The sequence below is a fragment of the Rana temporaria genome, chromosome 3 (genome assembly GCF_905171775.1).
Source record: "Rana temporaria chromosome 3, aRanTem1.1, whole genome shotgun sequence".
Lineage (NCBI taxonomy): Eukaryota > Metazoa > Chordata > Amphibia > Anura > Ranidae > Rana > Rana temporaria.
In genome coordinates, this window is record NC_053491.1 from 166,460,438 (window position 1) to 166,478,260 (window position 17,823).

At 45.4% G+C, this 17,823-nt stretch overlaps 1 protein-coding gene across 1 annotated transcript in view; it reads right to left on the minus strand.

The window, feature by feature from the left end:
- Positions 1-17,823, minus strand: part of LOC120930396 (F-actin-capping protein subunit alpha-2-like) — a 54,890-nt gene that overhangs the window by 22,103 nt on the left and 14,964 nt on the right. The window contains exons 2-3 of the mRNA XM_040341588.1: positions 15,557-15,701; positions 2,544-2,607 (exon numbers count right to left, since the gene is read on the minus strand). Coding sequence (XP_040197522.1) covers positions 2,544-2,607; positions 15,557-15,701 — 209 coding nt within the window. The remainder of the gene's footprint in view (positions 1-2,543; positions 2,608-15,556; positions 15,702-17,823) is intronic.

Below are 17,823 nucleotides of genomic sequence, written 5' to 3' on the forward strand. Positions count from 1 at the left end.
GATCTCTTTTCTAATTACTGTATAGGTGACATCAGTGTCAGATTGCCAGTAGCGCTAACACACACCATACACCTCTCTTACTAGAATAGTGTTTGAACGGATTAATATCTTTGAACTGATAGTTACATAGTTAGTCAGGTTGAAAAAAGACACAAGTCCATCCAGTTCAACCACAAAAAATAAAAAAACAAAATAAAAAACACAGTAAAATCCCATACACCCAACTTCATACCCACAGTTGATCCAGAGGAAGGCAAAAAACCCAGCAGAGCATGATCCAATTTGCTACAGCAGGGGAAAAAAATTCCTTCCTGATCCCCCGAGAGGCAATCGGATTTACCCTGGATCAACTTTACCTACAAAGCTTAGTACTCAGCTATATTCTGTACATTTAGGAAAGAATCCAGGCCTTTCTTAAAGCAATCTACTGAGCTGGCCAGAACCACGTCTGGAGGGAGTCTGTTCCACATTGTCACAGCTCTTACTGTGAAAAAACCTTTCCGTATTTGGAGGTGTAATCTCTTTTCCTCTAGACGTAAAGAGTGCCCCCTTGTCCTCACTGTTGATCAAATCTATACTAGCGTTACCAAAAGCAGGATCAGCCGAGACACCCGAGTTTAGCCCCTCCGGCCAGCTGAGCTCCCCCAAACTGCAGTATCAATAAATCACTGTCACTTTACAAAACTGCAGCGAAATGAGATACACGGTCAAACTAAAAGCTACGTAAATTCCAGAAAATGTACCCTAGTTTGTGGACGCTATAACTTTTGCACAAACCAATAAATAAGCTTATTGAGATTTTATTTTACCCAAGACATGTGGCTGAATACATTTTGACCTAAATGTAGGACTAAACATGTTTTTTTATATAATGAAAAAAACGAATAAAGTAGAAAATCTTTTCTTTCTAAATTTTTGGTCTTTTTTTTGTTTAATCGCAAAAAATAAAAATCCCAGAGGTGATCAAGTACCACCAAAAGAAAGATCTATTTTCAGAAAAAAAGGGACGCAAATTTCATTGTGTACAGCATTGCATGACCACACAATTACCAGTTAAAGTGGATGTAAACCCTCCATACACCCAGTGAAGTGAACAGCCTCAGATGATACACAGTGATGAACCAAATCTCCCCACATAGGTTTTACATCCATATCTGCTTTCTTCACATTTATAGACTGTTTAGAAAGTTCAGAACTTGTTAGGAAATTCTCTCTTCCTGTTTAACCACTTAAGGACTGCCGCACGACTATTTAGGTCGGCAGAATGGCATGGCTGGGCACATGGACGTAGAGGTACGTCACCTTTAAGATGCCCAGCCGTGGGTCGCGAGCACGCCGCCGGCAGCGCGCTCACGACCCGGTCCTCCGTGACCGCGGACCTGTTCGCCGCCAGTGTCCCACGATCGGGTCACAGAGAGGAGGAAGGGGAGAGGCGAGTGTAAACAAACCTTCCCCGTTCTTCCTAGTGTGGCTGTCAGTGATCGTCTGTAGAAGAATACGTATCGGCCTAAACTGAGGAAAATAATATATATAAAAAAACACACACACACACACACACACACACACACACATATATATTATGGGATATTTATTATAGCAAAAAGTAATATAAAATACACATAATATAATAATATAAATAAAATTGTCGCTCCACGTCGCACGACTGCGCAATTTTCAGTTAAAGCGACCCTGTGCCGAATCGCAAAAAGGGGCCAGGTCCTTTACCTACATATTGGTCCGGGTCTTAAGTGGTTAACAGAGTGTGATATCTGGGCATACAGCCAAGATAGCTAAAATTGCTGATTGGCGGAAAGGCACACCCCCCTCTCCACATTTCAACTTGTAGGCAACAAATGTCAGAAATAGGTGTAGGCATGAAAGGGTTAATAAAATGAGGGGGGGGGGGGGGGGGAAGGATTTCACAGTCCAATTGTGTGGTAAATTCTTATTCTGGGTACCTTTTTTGCCGAAATGATCCGACAAGAATTTGGCTATGGGTGTGAGAGCAAGAAGGGGGTGAAAGGGCCTTCTGGGGCCGTTTGCTTGATATTCATCTGCTAAAATTTTCCCTTCAGTCTGTGCAGAAATATACAGATAATCTACAGAACATTTAGGCCTCATGCACACTGGACCTTATAATAATGTTATAAAAACACCAGTGGCTTTGCAGTGAGTTTTTCAAAGTTTTTGCAATTGCATTTTTTTATGCATATGCATCAAAAACGTTAAAAAAACACTGGCGAGCCACGTTTTTCGTAGTTTGACGTTAGAGCGTTTTTTCAGCTGAAAACGCCTCTCAGAACCCACTCGTTTGAAACAAAAAAACACACACACACACACCCAAAAAAACATTCAAAAAAGACCAGTGTGAATGAGGCCTAAAAAGAATACAGTTTAACTGCTCCACTAAGGGTCATGACTTGTATTTCCCTGGAAACCAGTCCTGAGCTACAAAAGCATTTTAAAAGCTGCCTATTGGTTTTATCTGTAAATGTCAGTAGAGAGCAGCGAATAGAAGAAGACAAATCAACTGGATTGCTCACCATTAAATACTTCGTTGAATTCTCCTGGTGGGGCATGGATGATGAATTTTGCCGCTACACGTACCTAAAACAAAAAATTTGATACAATGATTCCCAATGACAAAACACACACACACACATTAAAAAAAATAAAGACCATTAGTTACAAATTTACTTTTAAAAGAAACTGTCACATTATGGCCCCTAGCAGACAGGGTGAACTCCGCCAAGCAGATGTGCCTGCTCAGTGAGGGATGACAGGTCCGTGCCCGTTATGCAGAACGGGCACAGACACAGTCCGCTGTTCTATATGGGGCAGTCGAATGGGAAAGGATGGTCTGTAATTTTCTATACAACTTTCGTCGGATACGATCCACCGGACAGATAGGGAACTGCTCCCCAACGCTGAATAACTGAACTGAGGAAAACCCACTGAAGTCATTTGAATACACACACCCATAATGTTGGGTTTTGTTTCATGACAGACAAAGCTACCCTTTGGCAATAGCTTCTTGCAAAAAAGCATTTTATTTTCCCCATGCAATCCAATAAAATATGCCTACGGCCCAGGGGGCCGTAGGTGGGGCATACAATCGGTCATAGAACTGAATGGCTGTACGCGTGTAAACATCGATGCTTCTGTGCATTGGCATTTACCTGCACATGCGCGCACATTTTCCCGAATGTGAACGCATCAAGCCAATTAACCCATTAGCAGTACTTTGGAGTGTCCAGAGGAAACCCACGCATGCATAGTGTTCTGGCTGCAATATTAAATTGAAAACTAGTGCTGCAAGGCAGAAGTGCCAACCACTGAGTCACTGTGCTGCCCTAAACCCCTTCTACCCATATATACCATCACCCTGTATTTAATTTTTTTTTTAATTCCGCCTAGCAGCACTAGGGTCATTGGTTGAAATCCCAAGCATGGCACTGCATGCCCAAAGTTTGCATGTTTTCTCTATGCTTGCGTGGGTTTCCTCTGAGTACTCTGGCTTCCTCTCACACGCCAAAGACATGCTGGTAGGTTAACTTAATGGGCTAATTTTTTTTACCCCCTGCTATGTTGGGGGCGGAAAAAAACATGCAGCCTCAGAAGCTGAGGACAGGGTGCATCCACCAAGGCACCGTATGGCATTTCTAATGAGCCCTTAGCCTACAGATTGTATCTATAGGTGGGTTCTAGGTATGTGGGTATTGCTGTGGGTGTGTTTAGCTGGCAACAGGGAAGGTGACAACACACCTTTCTTCGCTGGAATACACCGTTGTACAAAACTGCACTCCATGTTAATAATACAACATTATGGTATTGCTTGTATTAACAGCAGCATACACAGGACTCCTGTGTGGCAAGGCTTCCTCTCCTCCCACCTCTGTGCCATGCATGTATACAAGCTGCCTGTGTGGCACTGCTAGCATGGGAAGGAAATGATCATAAGAAATGTAGAAGAATCCAACTGCACATTTCAGACACAGCCTCTTTCTCTCCCCCATCTCTGTGCAAGTCCACTCCATGTTCTGACCTGTCATCAGCTGAAGGAATGCAAGACAGCAGGGCTGCACAGCTCAAAAATGCTCAGCTCCTGCGCCGGTACGCGTGTCAAATTATTATGGACTGTGAAATTGCTATGCAAACAAAACGACTAGCCCTTCCTAAAATCAAAGCGCTTGTGGAAGAGAGGAGAGAAACTAAATGAAAATACACAAATACTATAATCACCTCCTTCTAGGACAATATAAAAAACCAGTGCGAAACTGCTATGACAAGTTTGTTTTGTAGGTCTGCCTGGAGGATTTTTTTTTGTTTTAATTCCCGTTTGCCGAGTTAATAGAAAGTATAATTGTTGTAGCTTTCAACCTGCTGCAGGAAAGCTACAAAGACAGATTCACTATGTCCAAAGACAAACACTGGAGGATTGTTGCCAAGAGAGGTGAGTGCTACATAAAATATGTTGTCTGTGGCTGGATTTTAGCTAAAGTGGCTGAAGGTTTTTACCTAATGTAGGCAAGTAAAAGAAACCTTGTGTGCAGCCCCCCCCCCCCCCGATCCAGCAATGGTCCTGCTGGATCGGGGACTCTTCCTCCTCATTGGCTGAGACAGCAGCGGGAGGCCATTGGCCCCCCACGGCTGTCAATCACAACAAGCGAGCCAATGAGGAGAGAGCCACGGCTCTGTGTGTCTTATTAACACATAGAGAAGCAGCTTGGGAGCGAGCACATAAGTGTTGCTCCCATGGCAAGCAGCTTTCTCTGGGGGCACTGCTGGAGGGGGACGAGCCAGGAATTCTGGTGTTCCGTCAGAATCAGCAACCCGTCAGATTAGGCAACGGAAGTGACGCTCCATCACTACACGGACAACCATCTTGGTACACCCCACTGCAGTCAGAAGGCGGCAGCAGACATCTTTTTACACCCACCCAAGTCTTGCATTTTACACTTTTTACCAATAAACTGAGCTTATATAGTGAGATACAGTATTTTTAAATCCATCAGACTGTTTTGATGCTGAATAAAAGCAGCAGTGTTTTGTCAGATTAGCAAATCTCTGAGATCAGCAAGCAGCTGCACGGATTATAAAATACTGTATTTCACTATATAAGCTCAGTTTACTGGTAAGAATAAGTGTGAAATTAAAGACTTGGCTGGGTGTAAAAAGATGTCACCTTCTGACTGCAGGATTACTGCGGACAAGTGCGGGGTGTAGCAAGATGGCCATCGAGGTGTTGTGACGGAACGTCACTTCCGTTACCCATTTTAATAGGTTGCCAATTCTGACAGAATACCGGCAAGGGACCTGAAAAGAAGAGGATCAGGGCTGCTGTGTGAAAAACTACTGCACAGAGCAGTAAGCATAAAACAGTTTGCCCCCCAAATAACAAACAAAGCTTTAGGCCTCATGCACACTGGACGTTATAATAACATAAAAATGGCAGTAGCTTTGCAGTGAGTTTTTCAATGTTTTTGCAATAGCGTTTTTTTAGCGTGTTTCAGCCTAGGTTCACACTGCTGCGAATTCAAAAATCGCGGTAAAATTTTACCGCGATATTACCGCGATTTCGGCCGCAATTTAATGTAAATCGCGGCCCGAAATCGCAAAAAGTAGTACAGGAACTACTTTTTGAAATCGCAGATGCGGCGTCGCACTGATTAGGACAGTGCCATTGCCGACGATTTGAGATGCGATTTGACATGTCAAATCGCATCTCAAATCGTACCCAGTGTGAACCAGGGCTCAGCGTTAGAGTTTAAAGTTTTTTGATGTCCAATGGATCAAACATGTTGTTAAACGTTGGTGAGCCGCATCTTTGGGCCGTTGACATTAGAGCTGAAAAACTCCTCTCAGAACCCACTAAGTTTTTATTTATTTTTTTTACAGCCAAAACAGTTGATAACAGCCTATATGAGTGAGTGAGAGACTTGTAAAGCGCAACACATGCGAACTGAATCGCCTCTGGACACACAGGATGACATGCTAGAGAGTTTATTGACTGTAGAAAAAAAAAACGTCTAAAGCCAAAAACAGTAGCTGTAAAAATATCCAGTGTGCCATGAGGCCTTAGTATTACTATAACTGCTTCCCGCCCGTCAAATCACGGCTGGGCGGTGCGGCTCTCGTTCTGGCCGGGCGTCAAATGACGTCAGGCACATGCGATTGCCCGGTAACAGAGCAGGATTGTGGATCTGTGTGTAAACACACAGATCTATGTCCTGTCAGGTGAGAGGAGACCGATGGTGTGTTCCTAGTACAGAGAAACACTGATCGGTCTCCTCCCCTTGTGAGTCCCCTCCCCCTACAGTTAGAATCACTCCCTAGGTAACACATTTAACCCCTTGATCGCCCCCTAGTGTTAACCCCTTCACTGCAAGTCACATTTATACAGTAATCAGTGCGTTTTTATAGCTGTATAAATGTGAATAGTCCCAAAATAGTGTCAAGTGTCCGATACGTCTGCCACAATATCGCAGTCACTATAAATAAAACAAAATTTTGCAGATCGCCGCCATTACTAGTAAAAAAAAAATATATATATATTCCAATTATCTTCCATAACACCGACAAGAGATAGCTGGAACCCGCTATAGGATATAGGACATGCAAGGCAAGACCAAGACCCTCCCATTTGAGAACTGCAAAAGAGGACAAACCAAGATTAAAAAAAAATAAAAAAATAAAGGGAATGTTTGGGAAGTAGATGACTGCCCTAGAAAATTCCAAGAAAAGCTCAGATTTCAGTCTTCAGGCTGCAGAGAGCTGGTGACTGTGGAGGGAGCGGGAGTGGCTGGCTCAGTCTCTCAGTGGCACAGACGAGAGGCTGAGCCAGCTGCCGACCCAGGCATCTGGGTGGTTTCCAACTGTAAAGATGATAACACCTACCGAGTGCAACAGGGGGTATAATTCCTGCAGCAGCTGCAAAGCAGTGTCGCTGCACGTATACATCCCCGGCCACTGCCTCCGATGTAAAAAGGGAAAAACTCAACCATGAGGGTTTACTTAAACAGTGGGACACACAAAATATATACTTTTTGTAACATATGCACATAGATATACTGCACAAGATACACTTTATTAGGGTTATAAAGATAGATTACTTGCCAATTTTGGATTTAATAGGTTAGCGTAATCCATTTATTGTTTAAATATTCTTGGCACATCACCCCAAGTGATATTCATTTTTGATTGCAGCAAACCAAATAACAAGGGATTCATTTAGTAAAACATCCCCTTTTTTCTTTTTATTTGTATTTTTTGCGCCGGTAACATCCATTTTTTCATGAGGGTCTACTGCCCCCAAATCACAGGTCTAAAAGAGCCCTTAGGGTGTATCCACTCTAGGCAGAGTTGCAACCGAGACACATTTAAACAGCAACATTATCAATCTGGGGAGAGGATAGTGTTAGATGCACGATTACATTTAGGCTTCATGCACACTGCGCTCTTTTAGACACCTTTCCTCCTCGAGGAAAAAAAACTGCTTAACCACTTCAATGCCAGCCACTTACACCCCCTTCCTGCCCAAGCCTCAGCTTTCTGCGCCATTTAAATGACAATTGCGCGGTTATGCTACGCTGTACCCAAACTAGATTTTAATCATTTTGTTCCCACAAATAGAGCTTTCTTTTGGTGGTATTTGATCACCTCTGCGGTTTTTATTTTTTGCTAAGCAAAGAAAAAAAACTTTGAAAAAAAAAAAAAAGTTTCTGTTATACAATTTTGTAAATAAGTACGTTTTCTCCTTCACTGATGGGCACTGATAAGGCGGCACCAATGATGGGCACTCATGGGTGGCACTGATAGGCAACACTGATCGGTACTTATGGGTGGCACTGATAGGCATCAGTGGTGGCTCTGGCACTGGTAGGCATTTGATTAGCAGCTGCCTGGTGGTCTAGGGGGGGCATACCTGGTGGTCCAGTGTGGTGGCCATCCCTGGTGGTTCCGGCAGCATCCTGGTGGTCCTGGGCGGGCAGCGCTGATAAACAATCAACACAGACCCCACCCGTCAGGAGAGCAGCCGATCGTCTCTCCTCTACTCGCGCCTGTCAGAATTACACAGACAGCAGTAACAATGTCCCGCCTCCTGTGATAGACGGCACACTGATCCAATAGTGGAAAATTGAATCAGTAAAACGTGATCACAGGAGGCGGGACATTGTTATTGCAGCCGAGTCAATTCAAATCTGCTCCGGGACACATGGAGATGCCGCTCTGATCCAGCCGAATATGACAGTCACTGTTGAGGCTGCATTGATCTCTTGTATCATGTCTTCTAGAGGTACACCGAATTGAAATTTTGCAAATACTATTAGCAGTGCGTTTAAAAGAGTATGTATAGGGGTTTTTTTTATTCCCTATTCATACTTACCTCGGTGGATGCAGACCGATGCTGCATCTGTCCCCCGGCGTCTCTGCACCAAGAACCGGGCCACCAAACAGCGCCGATGGCTCGGTTCTCACTCCTCCCCGAGCAGAGTGATACCGACTGTCAGTCAGCACAGCTTCTGCTCTACTTCTCAGCACTCATTGGAGGGGCTAGTAGCGGCCCTCTCAGCAGCTCACAGATACGCTGAGACAGCCATCAATTAGTGCAGCTGGCGGATCCAGACCTGGAAGTCGGGATGACCCACTGGCCCTTACGGATGGCAGTGACGTCAGCGGAGAGTGGACTTCAGACCGCTCTCTGCTGAAAACGGGTCACAGGAGTGCAAAACTAATTGTACTCCTGTGACCCTTAGGAGAGACCCAGCCTAAAAAGCTCAGCCTGGACTTCTCCTTTAAGTAAGAGATTGCAGACATGATACATGAGATGGTTAGAGACTGAGGTCTGCATTTTACTTGACCTTTCTTGCACTAAAATAATAGCCAACACATTCATATCATCTTAAATTGATGATATTAATTAAAAAGTTGAATATAATACAATTATGTATAAAAATATTTTTTTTTTAAACGGTTATTTTCAGTATTGGTTTTTGGCCTAGTGTATCCTTCATTTTCAGCAACAAAATGTCCCATTTGGTGCACCCCTATAAATCACTCTAGTCATTATAATGCATTAAAATGTGAACGTGCATAAACCTGTGTTTGCACATTTTTCTGGCCAAACTCTCCTCTCTGAATGTGCAATTGATGATGTTTTTTTCTCCTGACGCTAAATGTCTATGTGTGCATGGACACAAAGGCTAACACTGACTAAAGGGTGTTTAGAGGCAGAAACAAAAAAGGGAGGTTAAATGCCTGTAACATATGGGTTCTTTTTAGCTGCAATGTGCTAAAATTAGCTGCAGTACACTCAATGTCTACAGAGACTTCACTAACAAATAAAGCCAAACTCCAGCTAACATGTTTTAAAGCCTACCTTCACCATCTGGGAAAGAATAAGTGCACATATTTTTGCAGATTTTTTTTTTTTTAAATAAATGAACATCCCCCCCCCCCCCCACAGGAGCCTGTAAAGCATTGCACCTGTGATCAGTGATCGTGGGTGCAATGTCAGGCCCACACCAGCCCTACAGCTTTCAGCTCAATACAGTGGGCATGAAAGCGTAATGGCTTGTGAATGAACTAGGTGCTTGCTCATCATCATCCTCCCTGTTTATTGCAAACTACAAGCCCTCTGCCAGACTGATGAAGACCCTATTTTTCATCCGATCTCCCCATAGAGGAGATCGGGGGTCAGACAGGTCCGTCTCTGCATAGTGAGCGAAGATGGACCTCTCATACACCTGCTCAGTGGGGGATCAGTGGACCGCCTATGTGAAAGAGCCCTTGGGGTAAAGGCTTGTCTCAACATTCTAACTGCCAGTTTTGCTGGACAGCTTGGTCTGTTGAAAAACAATGCCAATGTATGCACTGCATTTAAGAATTAGTAAGCCGTAACATCATAATAAATCAGATATCAAAAATATATACTAATATAATACACAGGAGGTCTGGTGCTACAATTATTGCTCCTGCTCTGACTTTTGTGGCGATACCTCATGTGTGGGGCTATAGTTGTTTACGTATGTGTACAGGACCAACATGTGCATTCACCTTTGCCCACGAGCACGGGGGGACTTTACATTTTGCACAGGGACAGTGGTGCTTGGTGTACTGTGTGGGGATGGCTGCAGTATATGTGATCTCTGTGTAACTGAATACAAATCATCAGTTACACACAGAGCTGTCACAAGCTGCAGCATCCCCCTGCTACTGCTACCCCCACCCCGAGCTCAGCAAGGAAGACAACACAGACACAGGTCTCTGTTTACAGTTTGATGGCTGCGATTGGACACAGCCATCATGTGATCGGGAGGGCCAATCACAGCGCCCATGTCCTGATCTGTGATGTGTCCAAAGATCACAGGATAGGGGCGTGTGCAGGCACCTGTTCTAAGTGGATGTACCCATACATCGCTCAGAAGGGGGAAGCTCCCTCCTGGCCATTTATGTACATTGACCGGGTGGGTAGCGGTTAAAACCAACTCTCAATGACATATGTAGCTGTTGTCATTTAGAAGCAATTCATTCTCAAAGCGCATAACAGCCTTTTGATGTAGGCAACAAACATGCGCATGTTTACATAAGATCGGAAGGCTGTCAAATCACTACTGGAAGAGAGATAGATACTTTACTGCTTGATACCCATATGTAAAGACTCGATTGTCCACAGCCTTGTCACAGGTTCACTTTAAGCCAAACATAAGTCTGTTCTGAGGCTCAGAAGCTTCTGGGTAGTATTAGGCTGCTGCTACCTCTCACCCCCACACATTTCTCTAATGGGCTCAATCAGTGGCTAACAGGAATGCACAGAAGCCAGAGGGGGGCGTACAAGCTTTGGGCACCAATGAGAAGTCAGACCAGCTCAGTATTGTCTGTACCCGAGGGGCTGTGGCACGTATGTACAGGCATCTCTAGGTGCTTGCACTCTTAAACCTGAGAGATTTCTTTTTCCCAACTCCTGACAGATTCTTTTTATAGCCGAACTCCACACAGATATAAAAACACCAATTAACTTGGTTATGTATTTTTAACTACAACTAGCGTGATGTAAAATGACTGTCATCTTTTTTTTTTTTTACTCAAATATGAAGGCACTCCGGCAAAGGGTTAATACTTACCACTCACTACAGGAAGTAGGGGCTGTAGTAAGAAACCACATCGCACAGCCAGGAAACAGACATCTGACAATACCAAAACTACTAAACGCTGAAAATGTTTCAACCAGTGCCGTTCATCGATGGCTCATTTATAGTTTACACAAAGCTGAGCCACATTTTTACTGCCCCCCTAACCAATCCTTCTTAAGCGGCGAAGGCAGGGAACGGATGTGTACACATACTGCTGCTGCAAATTAAACCCTCTGTACTGGGCAATACTGAATAGGGTTGCACCACAAATGTATACAATTGTAAAAAAAAGTGTGTGCTTTTAGGTATTAAAACAGGTGGGGAGCAGGCAACACAACGTCTCCTCCCTGTCATAGCCTTCTGAAGAGCAAGCCCCTGTGGATTGCTCGTCGGAGGGTCCTAAAACAGTTTAGATTGGAGGTGTGAAAAGAACAAGTATTAACCCTTTAACAAGTATTAACCCAAGGATGAGAGATGGCATTGAAAGGGCTGGTTCACACCTTTGTGGTTCAACTAATTCAATAAAGGGCACTTCCTCCCCCTTCCTGACCAGGCCAAGTTTTCAGCTTTCCGTTCTGTTGCGCAGTCATGCAACACTGTACCCAAATGAAATTTGTATACATTTCAGAAGGAGCTTTAGTTTGAGGGCATTTAATTGCCAATGTTTTTTTTTTACTCTTTTGCTAAACAAAAGAAAAAAAGACCAACATTTTTGAAAAAAAAAAAACAACAACTTTGTATTAGTTATAAAATTTAGCAAATTAGAACTTTTCTCCTTCACTGATTGAGCGCTGATAAAGCTGCACTGATCATCAAGACATGGATGATCAGTGCTCTGATTATCTGTGTACATGTCCCCTGTGACTGGCGTGAGGAAAGGAATGCCGATAGCCATCAAGTCTGTTTATATGTGATCGGCTGTGACTGGAAACTTACCTTTCCAGGGAGCTCACGCTGTCGGCACCCCAGCCATGTAAGTGTACATATATTAAAAGTCAGCAGCTGCAGTATTTGTAGCCAACTTAATTTTTCGTGGGGAGGCTAGACCTCCTTTTTAACCACTTCCCACCCGGCCTATAGCAGAATGACAGCCGGGCGGTGGTTCACTTATCCTGACTGGGCGTCAGATGACATCCAGCAGGATAACAGCTGCCGCGCGCCCTTGGGGGTGGCGATTGGTGGTGCGGTGTGACACACTTTTACACAGATCTCGGTAAAGAGCCTCTGACGGAGGCTCTCTACCACGTGATCAGCCGGGTCCAATCACGACGTAAACAGGAAAAGCCGTTGACCACCACACTGGACAACCAGAAATGACACCCTAGACCACCAGGGAAATTCCAATCTGTGCCCAGGCAGCTGCCAATCAGTGCCCATCCCCAATGCCTCCCAGTGCCATCAGCAATGCCTATCAGTGCCGCATATCAGTGTCAACCATAAGTACCCATCAGTGCAGCCTTTCAGTGCCACGTCATTGTTGCCTGTCAGTGCCACCTTATCAGTGAAAAAGAAAACATACTTATTTATACAATTTTGTAACAGAAACAAAAGAAACTTTTTTGATTAACAAAAAATAAAAATCACAGAGGTGATCAAATACCACCAAAAGAAAGCTCCATTTGTGGGAATGAAATTATAAAAATTCTGTTTGGGTACAGTGTAGCATGACTGCGCAATTGTAATTTAACCGCCTAACGACCGCCGCATGTACATATACATCGGCAAAATGGCACGGACAGGCAGAACGACATGCCCGCACGTTGCTGCCTTTCCTAGGGTCGGGGGTCCAATCAAGACCCCCCCGGTACATGCAGCGGTCAGGTAAGCCTCAGGGAGCGATGAGGGTGCGGCTATTCGTTTCTAGCCGCCCCCTCGCGATCGCTCCCCGGAGCTGAAGAACGGGGAGAGCCGTATGTAAACACGGCTTCCCCGTGCTTCACTGTGGCGGCTGCATCGATCGAGTGATCCCTTTTATAGGAAGACTCGATCGATGACGTCAGACCTACAGCCACACCCCCCTACAGTTGTAAACACACACCAGGTGAAGCATAACACCTTCAGCGCCCCCTGTGGTTAACTCCCAAACTGCAACTGTCATTTTCACAGTAAACAATGCAATTTAAATGCATTTTTTGCTGTGAAAATGACAATGGTCCCAAAAATGTGTCAAAAATGTCCGAAGTGTCCGCCATAATGTCGCAGTCACAAAAAAGAAAAAAGAAAAAAGCTGATCGCCGCCCTTAGTAGTAAAAAAAATAAAATAAAAATAATGCAATAAAACTATCCCCTATTTTGTAAACGCTATAAATTTTGCGCAAACCAATCGATAAACGCTTGTTGCGATTTTTTTTAACAAAAATAGGCATTAGAATACGTATCGGCCTAAACTGAGGAAAAAAAATAAATGTTTATATGTTTTTGGGGGATATTATAGCAAAAAGTAAAAAATATTGCATTTTTTTTTCAAAATTGTCGCTCTATTTTTGTTTATAGCGCAAAAAATAAAAACCGCAGAGGTGATCAAATACCACCAAAAGAAAGCTCTATTTGTGGGGAAAAAAGGACAGCAATTTTGTTTGGGAGATACGTCGCACGACCGCGCAATTGTCTGTTAAAGCGACGCAGTGCCGAATCGCAAAACCTGGCCTGGGCATTTAGCTGCCTAAAGGTCCGGGGCTTAAGTGGTTAAGCAGCGACTGCACTGAAAGCTGAAGGTTGGCTTGGGTAGGAACGGGGTGCAAGTGCCTGGTATTGAAGTGGTTAATGAACTTTTTCTGACAATTTTTCGCAGGTGGCAGGGTTGTTTGTATGGCAGCAGCCTCAGATTCATTCTATAGGAGATCGACTTCTGATGACTTGGCACCACAAAAGAAATGGAAAGGGAATCTAAAGCTGACCACACACTACACAATATGATTGTACCTTCAACCATGTTGTATGAAGTATGAGCTCCTGCCTGATTTGACACCAAGTGAATATCTTGTGTAGGCTTGTCCTCATAGTCCATAGGTTTTTGTTTAAGCCGTTTATAGCATTCTCTGCATTAAAGTAAAAAAAAACAAAAAAAAAACACCCCACTTCTGTGTGCAGCTCCCTTCCCCTATGTTTACCTGAGCCCGATCCAGCGATGTACACAAGAGCAGCAGCTCTCCCACTTCTGTCCCTTCTCACAGGGCAGAGCAGCATCAGGGAGAGCCATTGGCTCCAGTTGCTCTCAAACACTGAGAGGTGGGGTGGATGCCCTGCTGTCTTTGTCTATGGATGCCAACAGCATGGCTCGGTATCGAGCCCAAAAGGTGTGCCACTATAGGAAGCCACTTCCAATGGTGGTACAGCTGCGGGCTTGATCCTGAGCTGCACCGTCAGCATCCATAGACACAGACTGAGAGCAACAGGAGCCAATGGCTCTCCCTGATGCCTCTCTGCCCTGTGAAGAGAGACAGAACTTCTTCCTAGCAGGGATCCTCAAACTACGGCCCTCCAGCTGTTCCGGAACTACACATCTCATGAGGCATTGTAAAACTCTGACATTCACAGACATGACTAGGCATGATGGGAATTGTAGTTCCTGAACAGCTGGAGGGCCATAGTTTGAAGACCCATAGAGGCACAACAAGGAGGAGGAGGAGGAGCCCAGAGCAATGGTGGGGAACCCAAAAAGAATCAGGACTGCTCTGTGCAAAACCACAGCAAAGAGCAGGGAAGGAGAATAGATAAAAAAAAAAAGTTTCCAAAAACTTTACAGAAAACTTGGAGGTTTCAACTACTCTATCCAAAACTATTCCACCTTAAATGAAAACGGATGCCGAAACTTCTGGAGTGAAGATGGATCAAAGCCTGTCAGGTTTTTATTGCTGTCTGTGTCCCATTAGGGCGAATCACACTCTCTATTTGGGCTGCTTATCGAGAGTGAAAGGAAATCCCAAACTTTAGGTTGTCACCAGAAGAATAGAGGGGGAATCTTCCAATGGGGACACTAGTTGTGGATTCCCTCACTTCCTGTTTCAGTCATAGTGTGGTGGTAATCATAGTAGCAGGAGGGGGGGAGGAAGTACCAAAACACCCAGGATGGAGAAGTTCCCAGGGGTCAGTAATAGGCGGACATCACCCAGACTAATGAGGAGGAGTGGGGGGTGTGCAGGGTGACCGGTGACAGGGGGGATGTCCCACACACTGACAGCCTCCGCCCTTCTGCCTCCTATTTTCGGCTGAGGCCGTACAAGGAGCGGACCGGCTGGGAGGAAGAAGAGGCGGAAGTCAGCCAACCCCACCCTGACCGGAGCCCACTTACCTGAGACACCTCAGCCGGGCCCCTCCCCGCCCCCCACATACCGGGGACCCCCACCCTCTACACCGGACTCCCCCGCACCCCTCCCTCTACAAGGAGAGGCGCTCATTCTTCACACACATCACACAACACCGACCTTCTCCTCATCAGACAGCTGCTCCTCCACATCCGCCATCTTCTTCACCCCCTTTTCCTGACTGACTGCGCACGACACACGTGGGCGGAGTCTGAGGTCCCCTCCGCGGCCCGCCCACAGGAGAAGGAACGGGGGCGCGCTCGGCCTGGGGTGACGGGAGCGCGCTGTGCTGTGACATGTCTCAAAACAGCGCCCTCACCTGCCACACTGCGCCAGTTCAGTGTTTGGACTTTCCCTGCTGTTCTATAGATAGAAGATTTTATGAGAAGTATAGAGGGTGGTTGTTGTCACAATTGGGCACAGGCCTTCTAACAACCACGCCACCACTGGGGGGGTTGGAACCTCTGCCAGGGCATAGCTCCCAACTGTCCCTGATTTTGAGAAATGTCCCTCTGTTCTGTCCCTCATTCCTCCTCATCTGTCCCTCATTTTGGTATGATCTATTTAGTTGTATATAAAATGCACTTTTTATCTTTCAAAAAATGTTTCCCGGTTATAAACCTTTCATCTGATTTCTAAATTGCTGCATTTGTAAATTCCAAAAGCCAATATAAAGGAATAGTAGTGGTAAAAAAAAACACTTGTGGGTTTACCAAATCTTCTTTTTTGTACAATTTTCCTTTAAAGGAGTTCTCCAAGCTAAAACTTTTAACCCCCGCTGTGCCCGGGCTGTAAAACTATACAAAATAAACTTTCACTTACCTGCCTACGATCCCCCGTTGTTCCGATATCGCCCGTCCCGTTCTCCGGTCCCGTCTCTTCCACTTCCTGCGGGTCGGTGACTCACAGTGCGCTCAGCCTATCAGCGGCCGCGACGGGACATTGCTGCGGCCGCTGATAGGCTGAGCGCACTGTGAGTCACCGACCTGCAGGAAGTGGAAGAGACCGGGACCGGAGAACGGGACGGCGATATCGGAACAACGGGGGATCGTAGGCAGGTAAGTGAAAGTTTATTTTGTATAGTTTTACAGCCCGGGCACAGCGGGGGTTAAAAGTTTTAGCTTGGAGAACTCCTTTAAGGGGGCATGACAGGGGGTGTGTCCTATGCCAGCATACTTTTGCTGATAGGTGTCCCTCATTCCCATCTCAAAATGTTGGGAGGTATGTGCCAGGGTGTTATGCTGTCTGTATTCCTGTCATGGAGGATTGCTTTCACTTGTTTACCCAGTCTGGGCTCCTTCACACCGCGGGGTGTGATTATAAAACATTCACATAACAATTCACCCAGTGTGAATGAGGCTGGAAATGTGCTGGTTGAATGATTGAGGGACAGTTCACACCATAGAAATGCAGTCTGGATGCGTTCCAGTGCTTTTCTGCATGTGCGTTTTTGATGCATTTTTTCTCCCTCTTTTTTTCTTAAATGGGTTGTAACCCCCCGTGTTTTTTCACCTTAGGCCCATGCACACGAGACGCTGGTAAACACGTGTTCAGAGGCAGTTGGACAGCCTTTTCAACTGCCCCTGAACACATTCAATATTATCCTTGGTGTCCATGCGCACAGTCACGTTTTTCAGCGTTTTTCGGCAGTTGCGTTTATCCTCGTTTTTTCAGAAGCAAAAAAATGGGTTCAGATGCAAAAGTTTCCACGTTTCAGGCCGGGTACACACGAACAAACATGTATGGTGAAAGCGGTCCGTCGGACCGTTTTCACCATACATGTCTGCCAGAGGGCTTCTGTACGATGGTTGTACACACCATCGTACAGAAGTCCGCGCGTAAACAATACGCGGGGCGTGTCCGCGGTGTCGCCGCGTCGATGACGCGGTGTCGCCGCGACAATGACGCAGCGACGTGGGCGGCCCGCCTTTAAAATGCTTCCACGCATGCGTCGAAGTCATTCGACGCATGCGAGGGACGGCGGGCGCCTGGACATGTACGGTAGGTCTGTACTGACGACCGTACATGTCCGAGTGGGCAGAATTCCAGCGGACTGTTTTAAAACAAGTCCAGGAATATTTGTCTGCTGGGAAAAGGCCCGGCGGGCAAATGTTTGCTGGAATTCGGCCCGCTCGCGCCCACACACGACCGAACATGTCTGCTGAAACTGGCCCGCGGACCAGTTTCAGCAGACATGTTTGGTCGTGAGTATGGGGCCTCAGACGCAAAATGTGGTACCGGCGTTTTGCCGCGATTTCGTTTATAGCCGTTTTTAAAGGTGACCTATTTTTGTACATTAGAAATCTAAAAAATGATGGCAAATGATGAAAAACCATAAAAAAACCATAAAAAAAACCGAATTGCTTGCATTGCATTGTGGACAACCC